General features: G+C 37.1%; 3 protein-coding genes across 13 annotated transcripts in view; 2 read left to right on the top strand and 1 right to left on the bottom strand.

The window, feature by feature from the left end:
- Positions 1-11796, bottom strand: part of LOC105203508 (receptor-type guanylate cyclase daf-11) — a 37469-nt gene extending 25673 nt beyond the window's left edge. Inside the window, exons 1-3 of one of the 10 annotated variants that reach the window (XM_039458846.1) lie at positions 11499-11796; positions 10393-10575; positions 2967-3604 (exon numbers count right to left, since the gene is read on the bottom strand). In XM_039458846.1, coding sequence (XP_039314780.1) covers positions 2967-2986 — 20 coding nt within the window. In that variant the 5' untranslated portion in view covers positions 2987-3604; positions 10393-10575; positions 11499-11796. Of the gene's footprint in view, positions 1-2364; positions 2493-2966; positions 3605-6356; positions 9019-10392; positions 10576-11498 lie in introns of those variants that run through there. The other 9 variants (XM_039458849.1, XM_026133018.2, XM_039458848.1 and 6 more) reach the window with 9 other exon arrangements.
- A 1169-nt stretch (positions 11797-12965) lies between these two features.
- Positions 12966-15403, top strand: LOC105203490 (ester hydrolase C11orf54 homolog). 2 transcript variants are annotated; one of them, XM_011172298.3, is made up of 7 exons: positions 12966-13123; positions 13380-13634; positions 13710-13808; positions 13880-14058; positions 14147-14423; positions 14511-14677; positions 15040-15403. In XM_011172298.3, the coding sequence occupies exons 2-7, from the start codon at positions 13544-13546 to the stop codon at positions 15217-15219; spliced, it is 993 nt and encodes a 330-aa protein (XP_011170600.1). In that variant the 5' UTR covers positions 12966-13123; positions 13380-13543; the 3' UTR covers positions 15220-15403. The 2 variants fall into 2 exon arrangements, with proteins under 2 accessions (XP_011170600.1, XP_011170595.1); XM_011172293.3 differs by having other exon boundaries at positions 12969-13123; positions 13383-13634.
- Positions 15404-16099: 696 nt separating this feature from the next.
- On the top strand, positions 16100-20772 carry LOC105203459 (solute carrier family 35 member G1). The gene is made up of 3 exons (XM_011172259.3): positions 16100-16901; positions 17901-18116; positions 18392-20772. The coding sequence occupies exons 1-3, from the start codon at positions 16461-16463 to the stop codon at positions 18884-18886; spliced, it is 1152 nt and encodes a 383-aa protein (XP_011170561.2). The 5' UTR covers positions 16100-16460; the 3' UTR covers positions 18887-20772.
- The last annotated feature ends 377 nt before the right edge of the window (positions 20773-21149 follow it).

The raw sequence follows: 21149 nt of genomic DNA, 5'->3' as shown, positions 1-21149 counted from the left end.
TTTGCAATTTGCTTAATTACAAATTACAAAATTAATCTTACCTTTGTATATTGCAAATTTACAAATGTGTGGAAATTTACATCTATTTAGTAACTTTACACCTATTATAGGGTAATTTTGAGAAAATTTTTTTACAGTGTGGAAATTCAAGAAAAGGATTATGTTTATTTTATCTGGCTCGATTAAGGATAAACTTTAAATTGGATGTGTGTGCTAATTTTCGAAACAGTTCCTCTCTCTCTCTTTCTCTCTCTAACAGTTTATGTGCAACAATCTGGGACGAACGTCACATGATCGATGGGAATTAAATTTGACGCTAAAGGGAATGTAACGGAGGAATGCGATGCGATTACAAAGCGGGTATTCCTGATAATTTCATTGGCTCTTTTGAATATGCATTCTCATATTGCATATTTCTAAGTTAATCAAAATGGCCGTTTGTATGGAGGCCATTTAAAATTAAAGGTTAATTATTGAACAATGTAAATCGGCACAATACAATAAAGTTAAATGAAATAGAAATGAATGCATGACACATGCGTTAATTAATACTATTGGCGTAGAAATTTAAAAACAAACACAGGGGAGATAACAAAAAAGATAACACAGTATAATACTGCTTATTCACATAGGCGCAAATATTTACACGCATATTCTTTAATAGTATATTAACGAGATAAAAACAAACATGCATATAGCATATAGATTTTATTTATTTAACTATTGATAAATGATGCTTTCAGAGGCCAAACTGTTTAATCTGCAAAAAAACAGAAAAAAAGATTGATAGAATTATAGACGCTCCGATACTAATTGTAAGCTTAAGAAAATTACATGAAATGGATTAATCAGTTTGGCTTCTCAGAGAGGCTCAAATAATACTCCATTACATACAATCAAAGCCACGTTTTATTATATTCTATAAGATCTAAAATAGCTTCTTCAATTTATAATCGGCGCAAGACTTTGGGAATTAATGTGACAATCGAGTCACGTTATTAACTAATTAGCGCCGCTAATCCGCCGGTCATTCCCCCTCGCATGCAAAATCTGTAGCATCAGAGATCGGTCGAATAACTAATTTAAAATGAAATTTATTTAAGATAAACTAAATCGACTTGCTCAAAATAAAAAATATAAAATAGATTTCAGAAACTTTTTTTTAAATGTTTCTCGAGTTTGTTTTAATAAATAAGCTAAAATAAGATTATAAGTAATAAGTATTCCAAATAAGTATTCGACCTACCTCTGTGTAGCACGACTCGTGATCAATGGGCACAGCAGCCTCGATAGCAAATCGCAAATTTAATAATCGTAAAATCGCCGTAAGAATTGCTCTATGATATCAAGCCGGATAAAGCGGTTTCGGCATTAGTAAACCGAAACATTCCCTCAAAGAGCACACACTCGTCTGATAGCGACAACGATATCGTGCTCCATTTGTTTCCGAAACGGGATGAGAAAGGGATGAGGTTCCTGCGAGAGCAGGGAGGATTAATTAAGCCTTTCCGCACGGGGAAATTATTCGCGCTGTCGCGACAGACGTGTGTGTTTTATTGGAAACCAACGCTACGGAAATTAATTATTCCACGTCGTCGTTGCTGTTGCTGTTCGCTCTGCGCACGAAGAGGGACGGGGAGGCTGAGATCGCGAGTCGTACTTGTATACAAATATTTAAAGTTTAAAGCGTCTAGTTTGTGGTTTTCCGATTTTACAACGGAAGTGCAATGAAGCTCGCCGCGAGCGAGCGCGTGCGGAAGCTTAAAGCTATTTGCGATACAACGCTACAGCTTTGAAAACTTGCGATACCTAATGCGTGTCCCGGAGAGCTTTCTATGAGACTTCTGATGCAATTTGGAATCTATTCTCTCGACGAAAATTTGCTTTGAGCGGATCGCGAATTGTCAACCTCACATTAAATATCTACACGCCAATTTTAAAATTACACGTTGGTCGCGCGCGGATCGGAGCTTCATCCGAGAAAGGAGTCAAAGGGGAAAATAAGGTTCCATTATCCGAGACTCATTTCTCGGAGGAGTTTTCGCTTCTCTATTCTTTCGCAACACGCCGGAACCCGCGGGGCGAGCGTGATTCCGTCAAAGGCTTGGGAAAGAAAATTCGATAAAACCATCAGATCGATGTCGCGCGCTCTGTACAATCGCCGTTTAAAAGTGCACACGCACGTGCGGCGAGCCGACGTTACGCGTACACATGCGTGATGTATGCACGTATGCGATGTTTGCTGTGTGTCCGTGCACATGTGGAGTAGATAAGCGATAACGCATCCGTCTGTCGCGCGTGTCTCGTCGCGACATGCATGACGCAATTTTTTTTAGAGACACCCTCAGAAATGGCAATACTCACTCTATATGCAGTGGAATCAACGTGCAGCCATTAGCAAGTCACAGGGGGGGCCCCGATGGGGGTCCGCCAGGAAGCAGCATGAAAGCTTGGCGATCGAGGCAGCGGGCCGGCATCGCGGCGGAAGCGATCTGGAAAAGCGGGGTGCGGTCGGTGCGGTCCTGTTCCCTTCCTCTCTCCTCGATCGCGATGCAATTATTGTTTTTTCCTTTCTCTCTCTCTCTCTCTCTCTCTCTCTCTATCGTCCACCGTGCATGATAGATAGACGAGACCTCGATCCGAGGCTGACGCGCGTTTAATTGCGACAGAGATACTTATCGCGGGGCGCACGGAGAATTAAAAGGACGAAGTGAGAATTGAACTTTCCAATTGCTTGGCAGAGAAGCCTTGTGTAGGCGTCGATCGATAAGAATCGCTGCGCTTCCTAGCGCGATCGAGGTCGGGGACGGTCGAGGATCGCCTCTGGCCGAGCATCGGGTCACCGTTCGCCAACGACGAAAGGGTGATCCGATCCGTCCATCCCCCGCTTTCCCCCTCTTCTCCCATCCGCGGGTAAGAACGACGGTATCCGCCGGCGAGCTTCCGGAAAGGATGTGTGTACTCACTCGTTCTGTATGGTGAGCATGACTGCGGGCCGCAGCGGCGATGTCCGCCCTCGCCTCTCGCTTCTCGGTCTCTCTCTCGCGATTCGATCCCGAATCGGTCGCCGGGGTCGGGGCCTGAATGGCACGGGCACGGCCTCGCGGGCCTATTATCTCATAGAGGAGCCGGCAGTCGCTGCTGCTCGCCCTGTCCATTCAGTCGCGACATAAAGGTGCGCGCGGGTGGTAGGGAGCCACCATAAAAACCACTCTCAATGGCGACCACTACGAAATTAATGCGACGACGACGGCCTGCAATCGTCGCGTCGTCGCGTCGACCGCGAGCAAAGTGGCCACCACTCTCTCGGTTACTCCAGGGGAAATGCCTTCTCTCTGCGATGCGCCCGTTGCCAAATTTTTCTTTCCGCGTCGTTATGCCCCGGAAAGAAGCTTTTCCGCCGAACAGAGAGTCAAGGCTTCTCGAAAATAAAATCTACATTTTAAAAATCCTTTTCCGTCTTTACGACTTTTTGGCTGGCTCTTCGACGAAGAAACAGAAGTCACTCATCGATCTTCAGCGATACGATTCTCTTATCCTACTTTATGTCCCATTTTGATTACGTTTGCGTGCTAATATTGCCGTTTCACTTATACCGTGAATTCTGTGTGCAAAGATTAATTATTCCTCTGTTATAATTCAAATTATTGTGAGCTTTCTCAAGATCTCTTTAAGCTGATAAAGAGAATAAAATCTACGTTCTAAAAGTTTCCACACAGTTTTTATGGCAAACTTTGGACGGTGAAAAATAATATTTTTAATTATAAACACATCTCCAATTTCGTTAATTCAATATTCTGAACAAACTTTTGTTAATTTAGAACGAATATCATTTGGTCGGAAATAAAAAAAAAAAAATTCTTGTTTTAATTGCAACTTTGAAATTCCTGACATTACATAAAAAAAATTACGAAATTAAAATTTAAAGAGCGCATCTACTGGAAATAACGCATCGTTATTAAAAACGAAAAAAAACCCGTTGAAATGTTACAGAAAAGTATTTGTGCACTGAAATACGAAGGCTCGCCTGTAAGTTGTTGTCGAGTGTACCTAAGTGGCTTTTAAATCTAATGTCGCGGTAGAGAGTCAGTGAGGCTTAAAAGCAGAATCCTATTTAAGGCATTTCCGGCGCACAAAAATATCTTCAACCGAAAAAGAATTGTAAACGTATTTAATGATCAAGAATTTACTAAGTGTGTCCTTAAAATTAACAATAATATTAAAAGATTAATCTATAAATATTTAAATCTATATAACGTTACTTTTATTTGTTAATTAATCAGAGAAAGAGAGAGACATGTACTTTTAACAATGACATCTCCTTTTTATAGCTTTTTTTTTAAATTTGAACGTAATTCGAAGCTCGAAACGATAAAATTTTTATTCATTTTTATATTGCAATTAAAATGAATGCCATTTAGATTGCTTTATGCTTTTTTCTCGTGGAACAAATGTATAAAAAGCTATTAAACTAAATATTTTACTCCTATATGCAGATAGTAACCCTTTACCGAGTATCGTACACACGCGAGGCAGAAGCTTAGCGGTGCATATCAATTAATTAATTGCTCGATGAATTGGTCCGTTGACAATATCGATACTGCGTACGTTAGGGCTCAAATAGTGATTGGATTTACATGTTCGTGGCAAATGTTGACACAATTTATCGGACAATCGCAATCGACAAATACAATCGACAAATGGTCGAAAAAAGAATTGTGTTGACTTAAACATCGTAAATTAATATTTTGCTTAATTGAAAAAATTCATTTATAACAAAAGGATTATTTTACTAGTTTAAGTGAGATTAAATTAAAATGAAAACTCTACAAATCATATCAATCGAGAAAGTAATTTAATTATAAAAAAAGAGAAAGAACGAAAAGACTTTCATTTCGATAGAATTAGTACGTCTGCATCGAGAGCTTTGTTGCAGCGTAATTAATCATCGCGCGATTTGAAGATACAGAAGGAAATCTGCTATGCTGAGAGACATATTATAGGTTTTCCATTTACGCCCACGCCCCTAAATGACGTTGGTTGTGCCAGTTCCGAAGTATTGATACACGTCGATAAAATTATGTCAAGCGACTGAGATTTTTTTTTCTCAAGTTTCACGCGCAGCACGAACATCCATAAAATCATGTCGGGAGCTTTTGGAAGGGGAGGAAATAACGAAACTTTTATGAGCATCGCGAACTCTCATCCGTACGATGGGAAATGCAAATACCGTGCATGACTAAGCGCGTCCTGCATTCTGTTTTCTCAAGGGTGTGCGTCAAACTGGATCGTTGATGTCGAGCATGTTATTAATTTAATTTAATGGATTATGAATATGAATATGTGGATGTGAATCAAGATATACTATTATAAAGCGTTCAGTATAAAATATCGAAGAACGAATGTACATCGCGAGATCCAGGAAAAACGATTTTCTCGAGACAGTATAATCCACCCCTTTTTACACGTGAGTCTGTCAGGCGAGAAATTGACACCTCGATAATCGAACGATCTTCATTTACCGATAAAATCTTCCTTGGGAATTAACGTCTTGAGATATCATGTTTCAATAAATATCACGGTAACCGAGATTGAAAAAAAAATTTCCACTCAAAGACAATATTATTTTGAACGAAGAGTATCGGTCTGACAAGTTTCGATAAACATCTCGGTAATCGAGATTGAAAAAATTTTATTCGAAGGCAACGTTACTTTTAAAAAACGGAGAGTATCCGTAAATGTGCTCCGCTTTGAAGCGGAGATGAAGAAAACAAGGGAGATCAACATAGAGATGATGAAAAACGGGTATTTTTTTCCTTTCAAATAAAAAACTGAGTAAAAAAACCAATTTTTTTTAATGGAAAAAAACTATTTTTTATCAAATAATGAACTAAAGATACAGAATTTATTGTTTTTTTTTTTTTCTTTTATTCATCGTCAAAACGTTTGATCTTTCGTTATTTCAATATTACTTAACATTTTTTGCATTTATACTTTCAAATAGAGACAGAAACGTCCTCGCATTGTTGCGAGCTACTTAAAGAATTAATAACACTTGTTTATTGATAAATTAATAAATCATAAGATTTTTATATATATTTTATTTTTGTTTTATGTTAATTCATGAATTCCTAGTGATTAAATAAAAAAGATATGTTTGTTCAAACGACACGAGAGTTGAATCCAGTTTTTCGACAGTAATTTAAGCATAGCCTACTTGTTAATGTTGTACATTTTTTTATTATTTACAGTTATCTTTACATAAAAATTTCTTGAATAAGTGTAAAAATTGAATTATACAAACGATATATCAAATTTCGAGAGAAAGTACATATCCGAGTAGAAAATTTTCTTACTGAGTTTTTTATTCGAAGTTTCTTTTTTTTCGATCGTCCTCATCTCTAGCTCTGGATAATCTTTCGCAAGGAAAAATCGACTCGCGAGAAGCTCACACGCGACGTTTGCGATCACAATGATGCGACGTCTCTCACGTTAATCTTATCGCGAAACGCTCCTCCCTTCGACGATCGACGACGATCAAATGCAGAAGGACAAATGCTTCCGGCACGTCTGCGCAACTTGTTGATATTCACGCAACTACGCCGGCTCTATCGATAGCCACGGCCGATAGTTCGCGGACGATCGAATGGTTCTGACGTTATCACTTCCGCTCCGCCAGCCTCCGCAGACTCCGTGGCCGCGCAAATGATAACGACGTCATAATATCGATAACGAAAATAACGGCAAGGCCGGCCGCTGCGAGACGAGAATCGGCGGAGCGTGCGCCGCCGGGAGAAAGGAGGATTCGCTGCCGGCTAATTAGCGGTTAAGCAGAATTAAGCTGGATCAATAATACGACGTTTGTTTCCTCAACGTGTCGCAGAAAAGCAACGGATATTTTTCTTTGGTGTGTTTGTCTCTTTTTTTTTTTAATTTCTCGATAAAGAACCGCTATTTTGCATATTGCATTTCATTGCGCGCAAAGAGTTTATTAAAACGCTCTTTTAATTTGCACAGTTAATTAAGCTCTGCTAATGAAACGCTGTTACACCGAGTTGTATTTATGAAACTAATTATCGTATGTTTGGTTATGCAAAGGTATCATTAACATAACATAGTCAAAGTTATAAAAGTTACATGATAATACGATATAATACAATTCATGAAAATTATAACGAAGAATATACGCATTTAAATGTAATTTTTATAAAATATAATATAATACAAGAGTAGAGGTACAGTTTGTTGACGTGAAATGCAATTTGCGAAAGAAAGTTCTGCGTGATAACTGCGTGGGGATAAATGGAATGTACAAGTGACGGAACGTATAACTTCTCGTTAATTAAACCAGAGTTCCCGGACCGCAACCGTGCGGCTGTGATATCTCAGCTGATCCGTGCAGTTCAGACGTGTCCTATCCACATGGTCTCGTCTAACGTTTTAATAGCAAGCCTGGACAACGAGGCATAAATTATTATGCATTTACGTCTCGTCACGTATAAACTGAGAAGCAGCGAAGCGAAATTTAATTATGACGCCGAAGGACGAGATGCGCTACTAGCAGCGTTCACCTTCCCTTCTCTAACACAACAAAAATTAATTGCATCGATAATTATGATTGTAATGTCAATCTTTCGTTGTCGTTTGGGGGGATCGCGATTCATCTCCCAAATCATAGGGCTACGCCACGAGAAAACGGTGGATGTTCGTGCTCCTTGTAACAACAATGACGCAGAACATTTCGCAAACGTGACGGATCCCGAACAGACAATTTTCCTTTATTTAAAAATACGAGATTGCCCGAGATATATTTCATATTATTTCGACAACTTCTCTGAGATGCGTGCTGAAAGGTTCTAACGAGCAGAATTTAAAATTTTACGGGAGATAAAATTGATTTGTTAAGGTTTAGTTAATTAAGACGTTAACGGTTTTGTGTCTTTGAACGCAAGATGATACGTTCTTAATTGACTGTAATGCGGAATCGGTAATCCGCTTTATCGAACCTGTTGATTACAGCGATAGGAGTGTCGCGTGCGCCGATTTATTCCCGGCTGTGTGTGCTTCCCGGGCGCGGAAACTTAGTTAAAGCACACGGTTGGTTAGGCGACGTTAACGCGAGCGTCTCTGAAAGGTCTTCGCATCTCGTCCCGATGACGCGAGGTCTCATAACAACGCACTTAATAGCGTGCGTTACGCTCGCCAGAGCAAATAAAGGCGTTTCACCGCGAACTTCCGCGATCGCGATAATAAAACTCCGCGCTTTTCCACGATTTTCCGAGCCTCGCTCCGATTTTTCGTGACGTGTCCTCTGAACCCGTTAAATCGAATTTCTAGAACTGCATCTCGCTTGCAATCTAAATTATGTTACTCGAAAACAGCCCGTACCCTGTTAAATTCGTAATGTCGAACTCTATCCAAGAGTTATTTTTAATCATTTTTATAGGTCGCCGTTGCTCCTATTTAATATATCGTCAATTAAAACTAAAAAATTTAAACAAGTTAACTATAAAAATGTTAAATTTGATTCAAATGTAATTTATTATTTACTAGGTGCGTACATCGATGCGGACACTATTTACTTTGAAACTAAGCAATTTAATCATAGAAATGGGTTAATTGGATGAGGTTTGCTTTTTTAACTACGCATTTTATGTTAAAACAATAAATTTCGACACACATGGAAATTAACAAAATAAAAATAACAAAATGTTGTTTAACTCAAGGACTTGATTTGATTCTTTAATATTCAACGGCGTTCGCTATCAATTCACCGCTATCCAGAAAAAATTCAATGGAGGTTTAGAACAGATGTAATCTCTCTATTTCTCTGAAATATGATCCTATGACGTACCATATGATATTACGTGTTGATTATTATACTGCGTTATTATTCTATTATAGTAGTTTCCATTATCTCTGTATTACTCCGCTATGTTATATTGTACATTTTATTACCTTCTGACACATACACGCAGACACACATACGCACACACGTTTCTTTTCTCTCTTTCTCTCCTGTCGAAAAAATATGGTAATGACGTCAAATACATACCGCGTATTCGAATAATAATAAGATTAGACAATATAATATTAGGGAATCCATTGCATTAACATATTATGAAACATGCATTAAATTGTCAATCATATAAAACATTGATACATTGATGGAGCATTAAGGCTGGTCTACAATGAGTTGCAACGCGTAGTTGCAAATCGCGGAGTCGCTAGTTGCCAGTCACAAGTTGTAAATCATTTCAACGCTTAATCCACATTTGAATTTGAATGCCAATCGCTTTCAATGTCTTTAAGCACATCCCAATCATAATTCTCTTCATCCATTTTAATGAAACAAATCAAAATGCGTGTAAATTATTAAAATATCACCGAAAACTGCAGTCCAAACCAATTTATCGTAATTTCACTCGCCACGCTCTTTCTAAATTCGACACTTTACAGATTAAGGCGGTGCGATCATCAGTTGCCATTGCCAAGAAGTTAAAAGTTGACAACCACGACTGTCTGTTGCCACCGGAAATAGCGCTAGTCGCTATTCCTTGCAACTGGCGACGGAGCGTCTTTGCAACTTATTGTGGAATGGGCTTTAATGATACCGATTTTGCGTTACACATAAAGAGGTAATAAAACGAATTGGTTACGTTTATATCATATCGAAATTATTCATCCGGGATTAAAAGGCGCTGACCGACCCACTGTGGTGCAGCATATCGAATTTCCAAATTCCGAGCACACTTCGAATACAGGATTAATCATCCTCGAGAATATAAAAGTGCAATTGAATATATCTGACAGACGATAAATGGCCTATCCAAAGTCACTCCAAAAATATTATCTTAGGTAAGCCAAGAGCAATAGCACTATAAATTGAAGCTTGCATTTACGAGAACATTTATGTGGTACAAGAAATATATTTTTTCCTTTCCTTATTTCATTGAATATTGCTGAACATTTAAAATATTTAAAAAAAAACTACATTCTTTGCGAATTTTTATTCTTGACTCTAATATTTTATTGTTCACTCTATTATTATAATTTCTGCGTTTTGCAATTTTTCTGTGTCAAACTTCCAAGCTTTTCTTTTCTTTCTTTAGGTTGCAACGCAATGCGAGTGCCATTTAAGTGGCTGAAAGTGATGTCGCGTCGAAGCGGCGACGATTTAAGCAATTCAAGCAAGCGGGCTTTGACAAGAAATCGTCTAATAGTTCAAGGGTTAAATCGATCTCAAATGATCTCGCGCGACAACCACCGGTGGGCCGGAGCGTATCGTGCAAAGGGGACATCCAAACGGAGCCGCTCGCCAGACTCCGTAATAGGAAAGCACGTCGTAGAGAGATCGTGCGTGCATCCTTAATAGAGAAAAATTATCCTTACGCGTGTACAATTGAGAAGAACGAGGGACACGTGGTGGAAGCCTCGCGGACTTCGTCCTTTCTCTGTTTCTCTTTCTCTTTATCGCCCCCTTCTCCCTGTACCTCTCCTCCTTTTCCTGCTCTGTATCTCTGGCCCCAGAGAGAAAGCACTTAAGCCAGAAAACTTAATTCCTCAGTAGAAGAACTTGCATAGATATATAAATTATATATACATATATATAATTATAATAATTATATATACATACATATACTTTTTATCTTCATACATCTAATTATTTAATAAAAATATTTATTTGAATGTACAAGTGTCTCAAAACATTTCTTTACGGAAACGTTCAACATCAAATATTACATTCGCATATTTAAAATTATTAAACTTTATTTCTTTTTATTATATTATATCGTAGCTTGACGAAAAATACACATTTTAACCGATTTTCAAATCGGATCTGCCTATCTAAAGTGTCGATCGGCATTTGGAAATTCGCGGAGTGGTGAAGCAAAAAGAAAAACAGAGCTGATCTGAAAATCGATTGAAATGTGTATTTTTTGCCGAATTCTGTATTATATGTATATTTATTATATTCGTTGTATTGGAATATTTTATAGAGATTCTGAAAACGTGCAATTTACAAAATATTATTGAAATGTAATATCCGATTATAAATGATGTCAAACAATAGAATTAATTAACTCTATTACGGCTAACACACAAAATTGTTAAACAAATTAATCGAAATTAATTGGGATTATTATAAATGCAAATTTATGAAGCCACTTCCTCGAATATGTGTGCATTTGAAAGAAAACAACGGAATATATTTGCGAATCAATCGTTTTAGAAAGGGCACAATATTCCAAACTGCACATATTTTTCAATAAAATGCAGGAAACGTATCGTCGACGTAATCACACAAATGCAAGTCAATTAACCATTTTATCCTATGCTTTATCTGATGTTTCCGTCAATCACGGAAGTATGTTATTCAACCGTGTACAAATTTAACTACATGTATATCCAGACGAATGCAATTTTATATGAAGGAGAAGACCACACTTTTGTATGCTGCCCTTTTTAAAACAAATGCTTCGTTTACTGCTATTTACTTGGCGGAGATTTGTGTTAAGTGCTCTCTCTCTTTTACTCTTTCTCCCTCCGAGATCGAAGATATTAGATCCCTCTCTGCGTATCCGCCTCTCTCTCTCTTTTTCTCTTTTTCGCCCTCCCTTTATCGCTCCCTTTTTCTCCCCAGCGAACTAAGCGCGACCGTGTAGCACGCGAGCCGATGCAGCCGCCGCCGCCGGAGCAAACAGGTGTTCCCGCGTGGAATGCGCGACCGCATACTGACGCCGCGACGCCGACACGCGCCAACGGGTCAGTCTCTCCCCGAAGGGGAGAGACTCCCGTTGCGAACCCTGGCCTCCCTCCGGCGCGCGCGTCCGCAACCCCGAGAGCGCATCGGCGATGACGCGCCGTATGCTCGCTAACTTCGTTTCATGCCGAGAGAACGAGAACGCTCTATCCGTTTACGTGCGGATATCAGAGCACATATAGCGTTCACTTTTATAATTCGCTTTCGAAAGTTCCTGTAAAAGCTGCAAAAATTCGTACGCGTAAAAACTCATATAATTTTAATTCTTCTGAATAAATTGGATTGTTTCCTAAGCGTGAATCTGGCGGCATTGACTGCCTTTGAATTGCAAACGATTAGAGAATTTTTTATAAAATAAATTTCTAACAGCTAAATATATTTGTGATGAAAAACTAAATTAATTGACTGATTTCGAACTTCACATTGACAAAAGTTTGTCTAGAGAATTAAGTACAAAAATTTATAATATTTAAGATAAAACATTTAATAAGAAAAATAATGTGAGAAAACTACGATTGCACGAAGCTACAACTAGAGATACCTCACGCAATCAATGAATCCAAAATGATGGAGGAAATTCGTAACTCGTGCGATAAATTACACGATAATTGCGATTGTAGGAATTTTTTAAAAATTCTTGGAATTGTTACATGTGTACATACAATACATGCATATATAGATCTTTCAACAATAATTATAAAATTTTTGATAGAAATAGATATCGTTACCAAACTCATGTAAATATTAAATAAACATACCGCGCGATTGATTAAACAATTCTTATAATGTTTTTTTTCTTATTTATATTTATCTTTTTTATTATCATAAATTGTATAATTGATCAAAATTTCAAGTTATTTTTCAAATGCTTTCAGTTACAATATTCTTTGAATATTATCATTTTGTGATGTTGAAAAATGAATGTTATTAATTAAAAAACGTGATTCTCTGCAAAGAAAAGTTTCTTATCCCTGAATACAAGGATCAGGTTTTGTATGAGAAGAGAAATTAGGAATCTAACGTATTGACTGAGCGCGACCTGAGAATCAGAGTTTCCAGATTGAAGACGCGGTTCACGCGAGAATTAAATGGAGGGAATGTGCACAGAACGCTTTTACATGTGCAAGTGCTCTGTGCGCATTCCCTCCATTCAATTCTCGCGTGAACCGCGTCTTTAATCTGGAAACCATGCTGACAATCTGCGCCATAACAGCTGTTGACGCACGTGTATGCGTTAGGAGCACGTGATACATGTTGCACATGTTGAGTTTATGTAAAAACTCGCTAGAATGTCATTCGATAAGATTGTATAGCCTTGTTTTTTGTAATTCTTTGGTATCTTATTGCGGCGCAATAAAGGTAAGGTAATGCATAATTTCGTGCATCGTTCTATAACTCGTATTATATTAACAGTAGTACCGTGTACGTAAAATATGAGTCTCATCACTTTCATCAATCTTGTGCATTTTCTTATTACAAACACATTTTTTTAAAACGAATTTAGATTGACGATACAGTTTTGTTAACGCGTTAATATGTTAATGAATATTATTTATAGTTATACCAATACAGATACGCTTATAATGTAATAATACATTTGTGTTTTTCTTTTCAGTAGAAAGCTGAGAAATCTTCCCAAGTTATTATGAAAGAAAACAAGATATCCGGTGATTAGATAACATTATCAATAACTGAATACTATATAAGTGCGATATAGCAGTTCTGAGCAGTTCTGAGCAGTGTCAAGTCTCGCTGTTTGCTAGTGCACCGATTTTCAAGATGAATTCAAAGGTGGAACCTCTAGATCCGTCCAAACTAAACACCACGTCAAGAGCATTGCATCAACCACCTCTCGATGAGTTAATGAACGGTAATTACAAATTCTGGATTTGCAGTAGGAAATTGCAGCTGGAAATATAATAATAATAATTTTTGTTAATAATAGTCCTAGCAGGAGGTTTGACTGCAAACTTTGAGGAGGCCACTGTTGAAATGGCTGATTGTCCAAATTTCAGCGGACGTCCTTATTATTTTTTTAAAGAAGGTATAGAAAAAAAAAGTAGTATCTAAAGCATACTTTCTCAGAATCATATGTCTTTGACAATATGTTTTCAGGCTTGTGTGGTAATCCAATTATTTTGGAAGTTGGTAGTCCATCATATCTTCTACCAACTGTTCAGAGGGACAAATATTACGATATAAAGTCGTTATTGCAACAGTTAAATTATAATCATGATACTCTCATTATCGGCGCAGGAGCTGGCGCATGGCCACTTAGAGACAGCAATTGCGAGGTGTGTTTCGAAAGAAATTATTCGATTGAATTAATGTCTTTAATTTTCAGAAAAAAGGAAAATAAGCATATTTACATATTTATTTCAGCTTATTATGAAGTTAAACTTGAAGTTAAATGATAACTTCCAAGTGCGAAACGGAACGCATTATGCATTTGTAGATAAGAACAATCAAGGTTGCAAACTAGAGCGATTAGCAGAGAATGATAATATAACAACTTTCGCATTGTTGGCCAATCTGTATGTGTGCGAGGGCAAACCGGGGAAAGTTATTAAAGTACGCGCTAAAAAACGTACAGGCAAGCTGGACTTTATAGCATGTATGCAGAAAGCGTTGGAAAAACATTACGAGAATAAGCTCGTAGGTAGGTCTATTACAACTCGTCATTGCGGTATACTAAAAAACTGAAAAAATTAACACTCGATTGATTGTCGAATATGTAAAAACTTAGGTTTGGGTGGCATGTTTGAAATGAAGAATGGAAAAGTGAAGCAGCACATTATGCCAGATTTTTCGGACACCCCGTTGACTACCGAGGCCGACCTTAACAACTGGTTACGTTTCTACGACATGGAAACTCCTCTGATAGCTGTTGGCACATTTGTCAGCGCAGAAACAGTAAGTTCTAAAAGAGATTCAGTTCGTATGAAAGGAAAAAGAATAATTTCAAACATGTTCGAAAATAATACAGAAGAAATGCTGTTGAATTAATAGTATTAGTCTAATTGAAAATATCTTGTTAATTCCATAATATATTAATGAAACCAAAAGATCAAAATTAAGACAATAATAAATATAAGTGAATAAATAAAACGTACTTGAATCAACTGCATATATTAATGACAGCTCGTGATTCAATGCTCAATTAAATTAAACTATAGTTATATTACGTTTTTTTTTCCAGTGTAGTCTATAAATGTATACTGAACGATTATTTGTTCTTTGTTTATTCTGAATTGCAATACTCGTTGTTTCTACAGGATTTAGATCTTAGGGTTCAGCATTTCCACAGTGCCTTTGATAAGGACCCTGGGCTGGGTGGGCATTATCACATCGATACAACGCCGGATACTATTGAGTACGAGGGCTATTTCAATGTAGCAACTACGCTTTATCGTGTCGATCAGCCGCCTAATAAAGTGCAGTTTGGGAAAGATTAAACTTGTATATATGTATATACATCAGTTCCAACAAAATTTTACTTTACCAAATAACTTTATGCCGATAAAATTATCGCGAGCAACAAAAACAATTATTAATTATATTTTTTGTTAGAAGTTATATAAATTTATATAGACATTCCAGTTTATACGATTAAAAAATAAACATATTTGTTTAAAGAATAAAAAATAATTATACCCGCTTTTCTCAAAATTCTCTCCTTGTTAAGATTATTTCGCGAATCCAAACAAATGTCATTTTAAGAAATTATATTGTTCCCGTTAATAACAAATCACGATCGTTTTCATCAGTTCGTCTCAAAATTGATTTAAGATCTCGCGAAATATTGTTCCATATTAACATTCGTTAATGTATTAATAATCGACCGATGACAGTCACAGTCTTATATTTGTTTTGCCTTTTTCTGTTATGTTTCGGTGAAGGACTTCACGTTCTTGCCAAAGAGCTTTATATGATTAACGTCTAGACGGTTTAAGAAAAATCATTTTACTTATTACGTTAATATGATAATCAGAATTAAAGTAGATTATAATTGTATCATCAGATTACGTTTGTTTCGCAACGTATTCGTTAAGTAAAGATTAATTACATTATATACATAGATACGTAATATTATACGTATTCCCTTGAAAAAAAGAGCTAATAATTTTTCAATAAACTGTGTGTGATTACTATATCAGTAATTATAATTAGTAATTTTTTTAATTTTAATTTTTGCTTCTTTTTACCTTTTTTATTTCTCTTTTTTCAAATACGTATCATCTTAAAAATATCATTTAGATATCTTTAACATATTTAGAAATAACTTAAAAGTATCTCTTGTAATATCGTTTGATCTCTTTTATGAAATGTCTATTGGATATATTTATTACTATCTATGTAGTAAATTGTAATCATAAATAAAGAAAATATTAATAGACCACGAATGTTCATCGGTGATCGATATTGAAAAAAAATCCGCTATATTGTTTAATTCAACCACTTTGGCAGATTGCAATCGAATAAAGATCGCGATGCTTTCGCAATCCCTTGTATATCCCATTCTTTGATAGTCGATAAAACTCGCAAGTCTTCTTGTTCTAAAAAGTGTGTCCTAAAAATGTAATCTCTTTATAGTTTTATCAGAGTATGTAGACAGTTTCTCCTTACGGTCATCGCTCCACTCTCCCGAATCTTCCTCACGTCATTAATCCGCAATAATCCGTTGGTCGTCTAAGTTATGCTAATTGCGATCGGACGGAGGCGCAGATGCGTCAACGGATGGACGACGGCAGTACAGCTTGAACTAATTGTAAGTGCCGATCTCTTTGCGTATTCTCACCTCCGTGATCTTGATATACATACTGCAATGAAGTTCAGCATAGAATCTACGGCCTCCTACAACAGCATCCACCCGGCCTATCACTACACCGAGCAGTTCGCCAACAATAGCGAGACTTATCGAGATGGCACCAAGTGGTATGGGGTGTTCCTGGCGTTTTTGTCAGGCACCTTCTTCACCATCAGCTCCGCCCTGGTCAAGGCGATTCGCAACGTGGATCCCATGATTCTGTTAGCCATCCGTGCTCTGGCGCAGATCCTGACGATGGCTGTCGTGGCCTGCAGATCGTCCAGCACTCTCTTCGGCCCTTCCGGCCAAAGAGTACTCATACATTTTCAGGTAAAGCTCGTCGATCTTGGAGAACGTACCGATCACTCGTAGAAACAAATGTTTGATTTGAAATATTAATAAATTATAACAAAGTTGATTAAGCACTTGTTAAGTAATGATCCAAATTAAAAATACTAATTTTGCAATAAAAAATACTATGTTACATTATATTTGTTTTGAGAAAAACTAGTATTGTTTTTTAATCATTTGTTGAAGTTTGTGTTTAATTATTAATTTCATAATAGCAAATATTATATTAAAAATTTGTAATCTTGAAAAAATTTGTTTTGTCATTTACTAATTAGAAGTCTATAATCATTTTCAATAATAAAATAATTTTGTGTTTAAATAATGTTTACATATAAATGCAATTCGACTTACGATCAATTCTACTTACGAAATTGAAACGTAAACTCTGTCATAAGTAGAGAAATACTAGTATTATAATTGGTATATACTTGCTTGCCAATCTAACGCCGCGACAGAAATGTCGGTCGCTCTACACGCAATTAAATTCGCTCTCTTGTTACTTGGTTACGCATATGTAAATGATTACGCGCTTAGCTGCAGGCGTCCGCAGCTTTTCTACGATGCGTATCATATTAATTATATTAAGCCGGAAAAGATCGATGACGAACATTATTCATTCGTAACATCTGCGTTCGCATGCGTTAGCGAATCTTAGCCCCTCAGAAAAACTGAGGGATGTAAGGACGAAGTTTACGTTCTTCAATATAATGCACAGATTTCTTTTCTATACTATCATAGATACACTATAATACTATCACAGATACACTACAAGAAGTTGAAAATTACAATTACTATAAACTATTGTAACATAAACGCATTCATAAATAATTTCTTTCTTATTTTGACATTCTAAAGGAGAAGTTTACTATTCATCAGTTCGATAAAAATTTTTTAAAAGCTTTAATAAGAAACGTTTTCTTAAAGCGGAGTGTGAACTCTGCTTCTCTGTGCAATCGTTACATATATCTTTTTTTTCAGGGTCTAGTAGGCGGCATGACACTGTCGTTGCTGTATTACAGTTTCCGAGAATTACCTCTAGGCGATGCCACCACGATCATATTTAGCTCGCCGGTGATCGTTATTGCGCTGTCCTTCCTCTTCCTGAAGGAGCCCTGCGGTGTCTTGCGCATAGTGGTGGTCTGTACGCTTCTAGCGGGTGTCGTTCTCGTTGCCAGACCACCCTTCTTATTCCAGGTAATCGAAAGTGAAGAAATATTAAAGAAATCACCTAAACCAAACGGAGTATCAACAAATACAGAATTATTATTAATAAACGAAGATAAACTTGATAGTTTAAGACGACCAAATATCACTGCAATGCAAGAGTCTTTTCAAAAACTCGAGACAAAGAAAGTGTCAATCTTAATCGAGAAATATCAAGTTCAGATAAATTTTAAATGAAGATTTCGAAAAAACGCTGATCAAATTGTCTTTTGCCCTTCAACCCTCTATCGATTTTTCTCTTCCAGATGCACCGCGCCGAAAGCTACAATCTTATGGGGTATCTATGCGCCATCTTGGCCACTGTTTTCACGGCACTCAACATCGTCGTCATGAGGAAGTGCTCGGAGATACATTATTCTATTTTGGTACTGAACCTATCGTGCTGGTCATTCGTCTCCGCCGTGTTCTTCTATTTTACGGTGTCTGGTCACGGCATCAGTCACGAGTTCCATAAATTCCGACTGCCACACGACTGGTTCACTTGGGGCCAGATTCTGCTGGTGGCATTGACTGGTCTCACTGGTCAAGTGCTAGTGACAAAGGCGCTGAAGATCGAGGGCGCAGGTAAAGTATCGGTTACCAGATCACTGGACATCATCCTGGCGTACCTGATCCAGGTTTATCTCTTCGGCGACAAGCCCACATCGACCAGTCTGACCGGTGCGATTCTCATCATCTCCTCCGTCGTTTGCATGGGCTTCGAGAAGGAGATCTACGCTGTCTGCGACTTCATTCCTTAGCTAACGGAACAATTGCACTCGGGCAATCAAATTTTGAACGCGATGAACGTAAGCGAGAATAAAATTGTTAGATTCTGTGCTCTGTGATGAGAATACGTGAATCGTGATCAATAAAATTCAATTCTTACTTTTAAAAAGTCACGGACTAGTCAGAATATCACGCAATATCAAAATACGTTTAATACTAATAAATTTTTAACGATAGTATTAAGGACTAACGAATATTTAATTGTTAAATTTCTTATTAGAACAGCTCTTAGCATCGCATATCGAAGAGATATCGATTCATAGATAACATTCGCTTGTACATGATTCTTTTCGTCTTTTTTGCACTTCTTAATATTCCAATTCTTAGAACAATATATGACGAACAATTATTGAAATCTCAATGTAGATAATAATAGTAATATTAATAATGTTATAAGAATAATAACGATAATATTAATAAAAATACATAATCAATTTTAAGCTGAATCTATACGTGCAAATATACAGACAGGAGATATAATTGGATAAAAATGCACATATAACACGTAATAATTCTAACTTTTATATATATCTCTGTATGTATATATATCTATCGATGATTTATTCAATGGGAAAGAAAGGTACAACTATGATTAACAGTAAACCGCTATACCATATCCAAGGTAATATAATTATTTACATTGTATTTTGTCTACTGTCGTCCCTGACAAAACGCGCGTGAATGCGCGTCAGTCCTATTAATGTCGCTGGAGAACGGACGCTACTTTTTCTTTTGACAGTGTGCTTACAAATCTATATATATATATATATATGTATATATATACTTCAGAGCTTAGTTTACAATTTGAGTGATAAATGTAACGTAAAACATATAAGTTTTCTTTCTCACACGCACACATACGCTCTCTTTCTCTCTCTGTCCTCTTATTCTCCTCGCATGCAAAAACATATGCACTCTGCTCCTTTTGCCATTTTCCTCCTTCTCTCGAACCTTGTGAAATCTTCATCATACAACATTTTGTTATACTCTACGGCTAATATTACTCTACGTTCTGCCTTACGATTAAAGAGAAGTTACACAATTACTTACATTATGTACGAGTGACTTCTCGCGTTTGAAAAAGGTATGTGTACATACATATATATTTCACATATATAACGTTACTTCATCCCATTTCTCTTTGCCTTTCTCGCCTCAATCTACATCTTTTTCTTTTTCATTCCGCAGCTTGCACCGTCTACAGCCGATACACACTTCTAGTCTCTTGCTGTTAATCGCATCTGCGCCTAATCGCCCTGCGGTACATACGTCACGCAGATCAATTCATTTGGATAAACGTACGATCGTAGGGTACAATCCGTAGCGATGTAACACAGGAATGTAATTGCGCACGATGGAGTCCTTTCGCATAGAAGAAGGGCGAGGATCGAAGGATTTAGTCGTGTAATTCTCGCATTAATATGCCTCCTTCGTATGTGTGTGTTTGTAAATATATGTATATATTTACATATATAGTTTTCCAATAATTTTTTCCTTTTTATCTTACATTGGTCATATAGATTTTCGTCCCTGAAGCGTAATTTTTGCGACTGTACAAGTGAGGGACACCTCGTGCTGTTACAATAATCGTCTTGCTTTCTTCCCGGTCCTTACACGAAGTGTTCTCTGCTTCGTGTCATACATACATCTATATAATATTGTTAAAAGGAAGTTGTGTTAGCGTGTGGCATGCAATAGAAAATACTAAGATACAATTAAGCGCCTCCCGAACGAAGAGATCGTAAAGATCGGATAAGATCCCATCGGACAGACTTTTTATCACCGATCTCTCCGGTGATCACTGATGTTCGCGACAGATTTTCAAATCTGTTTAATTAAAAGAAAAAAAAAAAAAAAACCTAACTGCTGATAAAAAAAAAGACTAGTGACAGACGATAAATCGACTACAAAACTCTACAACGCTTCCCTAAATATCCAAATGGATTAGCCTCATTTTCATTGTTTTTTTTTTGTTATAATGCAAAGTTTTTCTTTGCCAATGCGGTCTCGTCTAATCCACGATAGTTAAAGACTCATTTGTTAACATTTTGTTGACCGTTGAATCTCTCCCGTTCTCGTCAAAATCCAATGTCCCTTCGACTGACTCTCGCCATTTTTTCCTTTATTTTCCTCCGGTGGAAATGGAAACGAAGTTCTAGGTAGGCACTGCACGCCGCCGATTCTGTCTCATCACAGTATCAAACAATAAAATGTACATCTTACCGCGAAAAAACG

The sequence above is a fragment of the Solenopsis invicta genome, chromosome 16, assembly GCF_016802725.1.
Source record: "Solenopsis invicta isolate M01_SB chromosome 16, UNIL_Sinv_3.0, whole genome shotgun sequence".
Lineage (NCBI taxonomy): Eukaryota > Metazoa > Arthropoda > Insecta > Hymenoptera > Formicidae > Solenopsis > Solenopsis invicta.
Note: the sequence above shows the minus strand (reverse complement) of the source record. Positions and strands in the feature narration are given on the sequence as shown.